The 9,584-nt window shown below is 36.4% G+C and overlaps 1 protein-coding gene across 4 annotated transcripts; it reads left to right on the top strand.

Annotated features, from left to right (window-relative positions):
* The first annotated feature begins 886 nt into the window (after positions 1–886).
* Positions 887–9,205, top strand: LOC104593113 (glutamate--glyoxylate aminotransferase 2). 4 transcript variants are annotated; one of them, XM_010252802.3, is made up of 14 exons: positions 887–1,912; positions 3,066–3,249; positions 3,648–3,713; positions 3,887–4,004; positions 4,174–4,255; positions 4,354–4,441; positions 4,673–4,831; positions 5,605–5,778; positions 5,872–6,003; positions 6,757–6,822; positions 7,057–7,121; positions 8,394–8,485; positions 8,604–8,760; positions 8,947–9,205. In XM_010252802.3, the coding sequence occupies exons 2-14, from the start codon at positions 3,133–3,135 to the stop codon at positions 9,074–9,076; spliced, it is 1,446 nt and encodes a 481-aa protein (XP_010251104.1). In that variant the 5' UTR covers positions 887–1,912; positions 3,066–3,132; the 3' UTR covers positions 9,077–9,205. The 4 variants fall into 4 exon arrangements, with proteins under 4 accessions (XP_010251104.1, XP_010251105.1, XP_088756739.1 ...); XM_010252803.3 differs by having other exon boundaries at positions 1,756–1,912; positions 3,058–3,249; XM_088900613.1 differs by having other exon boundaries at positions 1,781–1,904.
* The last annotated feature ends 379 nt before the right edge of the window (positions 9,206–9,584 follow it).

Genomic DNA, 9,584 nt, shown 5'->3' with positions numbered 1-9,584 from the left:
TCTGAGAAAATGTTTTTTGAGAAAACAACATACTTATACACTGTTTTATGAGAAAACGTTTCTTAAAAAAGGGCATTGATTCCAAACACTGCCATAGAGACCGATGATGTCCTGTCTATTTAGACAGAGAACTAATGCCATTGCAGCCTTGCCAAGAAACAAGTCAGTTTCAACCAACGGACCCTCATCTCATCTAATTTGGATCGAATTGCTACCATTTTCATTGGGCACTAAAACGGGCATTATTTGTTCCTATCATGTTCTATTAATTTTCACATTTAAACTCTAACCCTAAACCTTAAACCCTAAAAATTAAACCATTAAACCTTATATCAAAAGAAAGACTAAACCACTAATATCTAATCCTAAACCCTAAAATTGACATGATTTAAAATCATGTGGTTGGACGCATATGCTCAAACAGGTAAGAGCCAAATATCCCCCAACTAAAACACCCTCGTGATAGCCCGTAAGGTTCACATTGAACTCTTCTCTTACTTTTAAACTGACCTTAGCCAATTAGACGTGACTGATTTGCATACTAAATGGATGTCAAGTAATGAAAACTTTAGAGTTTTTGCATTGGAAAAAATTGGAATATTCAGAAATGTAATTTTTTTGATAGGCGAATTGCTACTTTTCTTATTGACTACAACGTAAAAGAACTGAAATTTCAGGAGAAAAAAATCATGATTCTAACAAAAAAATAGGAAAAAGAAAGAAAATTATGTACATTCAAATTGCATGAGTATTGGGTAATACTCCTTTTCTGTGTAGTGTAGTTGTACTTAGGGCACTAATTGAACTCTTAATGAATTGGGTCAACTTAATCTCTCTATAACTCTTAATAAGTATGTGCTGTTAATACCCTAGAAGTTTTTGTAGCAAGAAATATGATGTTCTCAACTGATCAATGACATTCATAAACTTGTACTGATCATCACCCATTTCTAAAGGGGAGGGGGGATACAGAATATGGAATTTCATCTCCCTCAGCATTTGGTTTCAGGTTTTACAACAAAGAAATGAACTACACAACCACTTTGATCATTTTAGGATATGGAATTAAATCCTCCTATCTTCCTCCTTTTATCTCCTGGGCAAAGAAAGTTTCATTAAAATCGCCAAGGCTTTCTTTACTTTGAGTTTTTCAAATGTGCTCTGCTCTTGGTGATTAGACAAAGAGTGTGAATCACATGCTTCCACCCATGTAAGTTGTAACGGACTATCTACCTGCAAATTACCATTGAAAACCCTGAAAACGACGCCTGCCTCATCAGCGGTCCTTGCATGAGAGAAAGGTTCCAACTTCCGAGACTTCGTTATCCACCAGAGTTCAATTTTGAAGCTACACCACACTTCCTCCTCGCTTTATCTCTTTCCCTTAATTTTGGAACTTTTTGTTAACTCTTCCACATTTTCCAGTGGCTGTGGAAGCGTTGTTCTCAATCCGAAGATAGGGGGATGCTGGTGCGACGAGCATCAAATTTGCGTCATGGCCAATAATCGCTACAGGAAGAATGGTTTGGTTGATACACGTGGATTTTTATCTTCTTTTGTGGTGGTTGTGTTTGGGTTACTGTGACGCGCATCAGATGTCTGCTATGAAGATATGAATATGCTTTTTAAAATATTAATGTTATTCTATTTTTGCATGGTTGTGATTTGTGAAACAAGTTGAGATATGCAAAAAAAAAAAATAATAATTAAATAAAAATACAGATTAAAGAAGGGTAGGAATGTATACGTGTACATAAATCCAGTTATGATCAGACGAGGCTCAGTTTTATACGACACAAACCACATTTCTCTTGTGCGACTTCCTGTGCAGCTTAGCTCGTCGCTTGGAGACCTAGCCTTGATCCTTCTACAGGGCGTCAGTAGTCCCCCAGACATCAAGCGAGGTACCCAGGTAACCCTCGAGTAGAATTGACAACCACAACTCATTTTTTCATAAATTTGTTTAGATAAAACAGGGGTTCTATCTTCGCTGTTCTAAAACCTGCTTCATTACTCATTCTCTAATTAAATTTTGTTTGAGAAATGATGGGTCGTCGGTGAAGTTGGTTAAGGTGCTGTGTCGATGGGAGTTTTTCTCATTCGTTCCCGTATATTTTGAATTCCATGACCGATATCCTGGTTTTGATTTTAGGATAATTGGGCTATCTCTACTTGTAAAGATTCAATTGGGTTTTGTGCTGCGAGTGATGATTTCGTGAATGGATTTGGAATTTACAGTAGTTTTTGCTTATATGTGATTTAGGATTGGAGTTATTGACGATATGCAAATTTTCTCTTCTTTTGGTGTTCCATCAACTGTTCTGCAGTTTCCTCAAAAAAAAAAAAAAAAAAGATATCTTCTTTTGATGTTTATTGTTGAAGTGCTATTGCATCCGGGCTGTGCGATTGTAGTAGCTTATGGTAAAAGAAAATGTCTGTTGTAAGCTTGCTTAGTGTGTTCTTTTGTCTGTTACTTGACCATGCATGCTCGGTATATGTTATGCGAAATGGAAAGTTGTGCCGCTTCTACCCCCCCTTCCCCGAACCAAGTGTTCCTGTTTTTTCTTTTGATGATCTCACATCTATTTGTTATACTTTAACTTGCAGAGATTACAGTTTTTTTTTTTTTCCTTTTCTCCCCAGTTTTAGACGTTGTTTTCTGTGATTGTATGCAATTTTCTATTTTCTTTGATTAGTCATTTTTTCTTCCCTGATTAGTCCTATTTCTAAGATGCTGATGTTGTTCTTATCTTCACCTTTTTGCTATTCTTAAAGAAACATGTCTCATTAGTCATTAAACTTATCTGAGCCAAAGTAGAACGTAGAAATCAAGAAATAGCGAGTCCAAAGGTCCAACCAAGAAAACTAATATATTATACAGAGATATTATGTCTTTAAAGAAATGGGTTAAGTTTCGGAGACAGCATAGGTTGATATAACTTTCCCTTTCATTCAATTTATACCCTGAATGTTCAAACATTTTTAAAAAATCTTCCAGAGGACCAGATCATATGTTTCTCGTTTTAAGTTCTGAAACTTATTTGATTTCCTTGAAAGTTATCCAGGTTGTGAACTGAGGCTACAGAGTGCTGCTGAACCTCTGTCTAGTTGTATACTGGTGACAAGGACATCATGTCACCAAAGCCATTAGACTATGAGTCCATTAATGAAAATGTGAAGAAGGTTGCATATGCTGTTAGAGGTGAGCTCTATCTTCGAGCTTCTGAGCTTCAGAAGGAAGGGAAGAAGGTAGCTATAATTTTTTCTTGGATCACCATTATTTTACTTATTGGCATCATCTCACTATTCATTTTAGGGAAAAACCTTGCTTTTCAACCATGTTTATATAATTGTCGATTGATAATAAAATTTGTAAGTTATCATTGTATTCTTGACTAAGTGTGAATTAATCAAGTGGTATGTATTGTACCATCTGGTGTTGTCATTGTGTAACTCTATGGTAGAGTGAATTGGTCAATGAGTACAATAGGATACTATTACCTAACCAGGAGAGGTATAGGCTTTGCATATTTTGATTTTGGTTAGGTTCAATGTAGTCAATCTTTTCATATTACAATTTTAATGACTTTGCTTATTTAGAATGTACTTCTATCTTAAATTTTAAATTTATAATTATGGTTTTGCAGATTATTTTTACAAATGTCGGCAACCCTCATGCTTTAGGACAGAAGCCATTGACCTTCCCTCGTCAGGTTCATTGCCACTTCTACATTCCTTTTTGCTTTGTTCTTTTCTAGGAATAACCTGCCTCCTCAAATTTAATATGAAAGGAGCACCTTTTGTTTTACTATGCTCTGTTTTTGGCACGATGACATTATATCCTTGTTTTTAAGTCTGTTTTGATATATGTTAATTACTTGTGCAGGTGGTGGCTTTATGTCAAGCTCCATTCTTGTTAGATGATCCTAATGTGGGACTCATCTTCCCAGCAGATGCAATTGCAAGAGCCAAACATTATCTTTCATTGACATCAGGTGGTCTAGGTATGCTGACGTATCTCACATTTTATGTACATGCTGGAAAAAGGGTTTAACATTTGAGATCTATGTAGAGACTCTGCCCTTTTGTCTTTGATTAAATGGGTAAGAAGTGGGAAAGACCATACAGTAAAACTTGAGATGGATAATCTATACTCTTTTCTTGATCAATTAGGTGCCTACAGTGACTCTCGAGGGCTTCCAGGAATAAGGAAGGAGGTGGCAGAGTTCATTGAAAGGCGTGATGGATATCCAAGGTAAATATTAGGTACCAAACCTTTTTGTAAAACATTCTGGATTCCTAATTTTTAGGTTATTTAAAGCTGAATACATGTACATTTACACCCATATGCAGTGATCCAGAAATCATATATCTGACAGATGGTGCAAGCAAAGGGGTAATGCAGATTTTGAATACTATTATCCGTGGTGAAGGGGATGGTGTAAGTTTTCCTGATTTAGTAAACATGTTTCTTCTCTCTGATACTAGTGTATAGGTTATAGGTTTTTTCATCTCTCTTCTTTATTCTCTTCCTTTTCAGTTTAAAAGTGTGTGTGTGTTGGGTGGGGGGAGGGGGGGTTCTTGTTACCTTAATCCATCCTGTATACATGTGGAGGTACTTGTCTTTCCCTATGCTTTTGTCATTCACTTTGGGTGGATATCTTATTGGCAGATTTTGGTTCCAGTACCTCAGTACCCACTTTACTCTGCTACAATATCTCTACTTGGTGGTTCTCTTGTTCCATATTACCTGGAAGAGACAGCAAACTGGGGTCTTGACGTCAATAACGTTCGCCAGTCAGTTTTGCAGGCTCGTTCTAGAGGAATAACAGTAAGTATACCTTCATTTGTTCTGATCAAGTGCAGAAAATCTGTTTTAAGAATCCATAGACAAGACTTAAATGATATATTTACTCATGGTTTAGATCCAGGATTAACTCTTTGGTTATTCGAATTGCCAAAAACTTGGGTGGAATAGAGATGGATATAGGTCCTGAATCTACTGAAGAGCATTACTCATTGCTATGAAAATATGTAATATAGGTACTTAAACTAGGTATCACGTCTGTGTCACACTCACACTCTTCACTTTCTTGTGCAAATTCTGTGTCGGGCACCTTGCTGATTCTGTGCTGGGTAATGTTACAATATGGCAGAGCCAGACTTTTCTACTGGCAAAAAATTTTCACCTCTGTATTGCTGTCTTGCCCACTGCATCATATGAATAAGGTAGCTTTTTATTAGAAAATTTTCTAGTGAAGATCTGTAAAATGGAGAGTCCTATCCTGCTGCATGTGGACCATGTATTCTGTGATATTAATGTAAACTCTGTATGTGATTTTTCCCTCACCCCTTTTTTGGAAGGTGTGGGTGATATGGACTATAATATAGAGAAAACCGAGTTTTTGCACAAAATATAAAAGAAAGTATACAAAAGGGTGGATAATTTTGACTAACTTGACTGTTACTGGCTTCTTCAACTTGCTTATTAGTATGACATCGTATGATCTTCTGAACCTAGTTATTGTACAACAAATTACCTATCATTTCATATGGAAAATCTGACTACTACTACATTATTTCTTATGTACTGGATGTAATCAGGTCCGAGCCATGGTGATTATAAACCCAGGAAACCCTACTGGCCAGTGTCTAAGTGAAGCTAATCTAAAGGAAATACTACACTTCTGCTTCCAAGAAAACTTAGTCCTGCTTGCAGATGAAGTTTATCAGCAGAATATATACCAAGATGAGCGCCCTTTTATAAGTGCAAAAAAGGTATAACAATTATGCTCTTTGATCCGAATTTTTGTTGTGTTTGCCAGCGGCTCATTTCCTGTCAAAACTAATTGTTCCTCAAAACACTTGAAGGTTTTGATGGACCTTGGTGCACCCTTAAGCAGAGAGGTCCAACTTGTTTCTTTTCATACTGTCTCTAAAGGATATTGGGGTGAATGTGGACAACGGGGAGGATACTTTGAGATGACCAACATTCCTCCAAAGGTTTGCTTCTTATTAACTTCTTTAAATGGCCTATATATCTCTTAATTGCAGGCTGAGAATTTATTGCTTATTTCCAATTTTAGAAGGACATTGAGCTTTCCCCTTTCATATGTTCATTATGTTTTGCTTACCAAACAATACAATGAAGTCAGAAGAAGGTATTCATATGATTCCTGATAGCCATACTATGGAACTCTTAACTTCCTGCTGCTTCATTGTTTGAACCCATGTCTCCTCTTTGGGAGACATGTTACCTGACACATTAAAGGTTAGTTAGTTTGTAACATTTCAAGCCATCTGTGTAGACAAGATCAGGTCTTTGAACCCTCACCGTGGAAAACAGGATCCTGTAGGTAATCTGTTCATACTAGATTGTGTTGTGTCCATATAATTTTTTTTTGGTAGAAAATGTCTATAATTCAAAGTAAGAATATATCATGCCATTTGATTTCTCACATTTTTGGCTGCTAAATATGCAGAAAATTGTAGATAAAAGAAATCTTGCATGGACACTGAACCAGAAGGCAAATTATTAATTTAAGAAATTTAGAAAATGTCTTAAATAGGTAGTAATGACCCTTCTGTGTGCAGCTTGTTTGTCTGTTCTTGTTTACAAGTATGCATATTGGTATATGGTTATAAATTGAATTTTTTCCTGAAAAATGAGGCTTACACTGAAAGAGGAAATTTCTAAAACTAAGTGGTACTAGACTATCAATGCCCATTCTTTTTCTTGTTGATCTGTTGCTGCAGACTGTTGATGAGATTTACAAGGTTGCATCTGTATCACTCAGTCCAAATGTCCCCGCACAGATATTTGTAAGTCCTCTGTCCAAATAAAAAAAAAAGATGCAAGTTAGAGTGCAGTTAAATTAGTCAAATTTCCTAAGTTGTTTGCTCAATAAGTAAGATAAATTTTCTTCAGAACATCTGGTTCATTCTTTTGGCTATCTGAAGATTCTATCATGTAGCAATCTGGGGGCTGCTCTCGTTTTCTCCTATTGGGCCTATTATGTGAAACTTACAAAAATATTTTTTTTTCTTTTCCTCCAGCTAGGGCTGATGGTCAACCCACCCAAGCCAGGGGATATCTCCTATTTGAAGTTTGTTACAGAGAGGTATGATGGCTGAGATCAGCTCCCTCTAAATCAACTTATTCTCCTTTTGTTTGGCAAACCCTGCTTATGGACAAATGCCTTAGAAACAGGAGGTTTTGAAATAAGTATGACTAAAACAGAATATATGACATGTAAGTTTAGTAGTAATAGGAGTGCAAATCAAGTTACACTTAGGATTGGAGACCAAGAGATAACTTAATGTGACCACTTCCAGTACCTTGGTTCAATAATTCATAACAAGGGAGAAATTGAGGAGGATGGTGCCCAAAAAATTAAAGCAGGATGGGCAAAATGGAGGGGTGCATCTGGAATTTTATGTGATTGGTAAACACTACTTAGATTAAAACGAAAATTCTATAAAACAGTTGCAAGGCCATCTATGCTGTATGGAGCAGAGTGTTGGGCAGTCAAGAAACATGTCCAGAAAATGAATGTGGCAAAAATGTGAATGTTAAGATGGATGAGTGGGAAAAACAGAAAGGATAGTATTAGGAATGGAGTTATTTGTAGGAACCTAGGATGGTTTGGGCACGTGCATAGAAGACCATCAACTGCACAGTTAGAAGAAGTGATTTGTTACACATTGAAGGGGCTAGAAGAGCTTGGGGTAGACCAAAAATAACATGGGTTGAAGTAGTAAGAAATGATTTAAGCACTAATAGTTCAACAGTGGTTATAGAGTTGAATAGAATGGATTGGCGAAACATGATTCATGTAGCCGACCCCATATAGTTGGGGATAAGGCATGGATGACTTTGAATATTGGCCTTCACTCTTGGTTGCAGTTCAGTTTGATGCCAATGACCATTTTCCCTAATATTCTCAAAATATTTATGGAAAGTATAAAAAAGTGCTTGTACAAGTATAGTACAAATACTTATTTTAATAACAAGCAAGGTGGAATATATATTGTGTAACTAACCTACTCATATCTTAAAGTACCAACTTGCATAAAATGCATATCTATGTGCTACAATGTGGCACACGTGCTCATCAAAATAATATAACAAATAAATGGCCTATCCTGGATTTGGCATAGTGCAATGTTACTCTGTGACTCTGGTTTGATGATAATAAGTGCTCTTTTGCCACCACTTACATTTTGTCCATCTTTTGCTATTTCTTTTGTCCATCTGAAAGACTGCAATTGATTAGATGGCTAGGTTATCTGGTTGATTTGAACTGTGGACACTCCACCATACAATTCCAGTAATAAAACATTTTACTTCTCATCAAGCAATTTTGTTTATTTATGAATTACTAAATGTGCAGCAAAGCAATCCTTGATTCATTGAGGAGGAGGGCACACATAATGACTGATGGATTCAATAGCTGTAGAAATGTGGTTTGTAACTTCACAGAAGGTAATTAACAATTTTGCACCTTTCTCATTTTCATTTCATGCATTAGTATCTCCTTGCACTTCAAAACATGTTTCTTGAATCTTAAGAGATCAGCTACTGATTAGAATATCATTTTCAGGAGCCATGTATTCTTTCCCACAAATACGCCTACCACCAAGGGCCATTGAAGCTGCCAAAAACGCTGGAAAAGTTCCTGATGTTTTCTATTGTCTCAAGCTTTTGGAAGCAACGGGCATTTCCACAGTCCCTGGTTCAGGTTTTGGCCAGAAAGAAGGGTAATTACTAACTTCATTGTTCTCTTGCATAGATTATGCACACACAGAAGTGCATATGATCATCTTCCTTGGTAATGTTTCTGAGATAAAAGGTGTTTGGGCATTTTTACAGGAATCATAGGGCAATTTGGTTTTCATTCTTCACAGTAACTTCATTTGAAATGTCCTTAATGCTCCTCCTTTCAGGGTCTTCCACTTGAGGACAACCATCTTACCAGCTGAAGAAGATATGCCTGCAATTATGGCCAGTTTCAAAAAGTTCAATGATGAGTTCATGGAACAATATGAAGACCACAGAGGCTATTCAAGGATGTAAAGGGACTCCAAGCATCCTAATGCTTTATCATATTCGACAACTCTGGAAACTAATTAATGTACTATTAACTTCTTGCACTTCATTCTCTTGAAATGGGGTTAATAAATTCATCCTTGCTTTTGTCTTGCATTTCTGCCTCAGATTCCACAATCCACACCGTTGATCTTTCCATTATGTTATGTTTCAAGATGGGATATCTTTACCATATAATGCCGATACTTGCTTTGGCCTTCCCAAATTTTTTTTTTTCCATCTGTCTTCCTTCCACCCTTCTGCACATGCCATTCGGCCAGTAGTAGTAAAAAGAATCACAGATAACAGAAATCTATCAATGAAAAGCTCTTTCAACGAAAAGGGCGAGAAAAGCTCCATGAAGTGAAGGCAAACCATTAACATGGTTCTTACCTGAAGTGAAGAGCATATATTGTCTCTATTTTTTTCTTGATGAATGCATATATTGTCTCTAATAATCGTTTAGTATTACTAAAGCTGATTTTTTATTTTTTTT

Source organism: Nelumbo nucifera, chromosome 3 (assembly GCF_055504915.1).
Source record: "Nelumbo nucifera cultivar China Antique chromosome 3, China Antique-T2T, whole genome shotgun sequence".
NCBI classification, from domain to species: Eukaryota; Viridiplantae; Streptophyta; class Magnoliopsida; order Proteales; family Nelumbonaceae; genus Nelumbo; species Nelumbo nucifera.
This window is presented reverse-complemented; position numbering and strand designations above follow the sequence as displayed.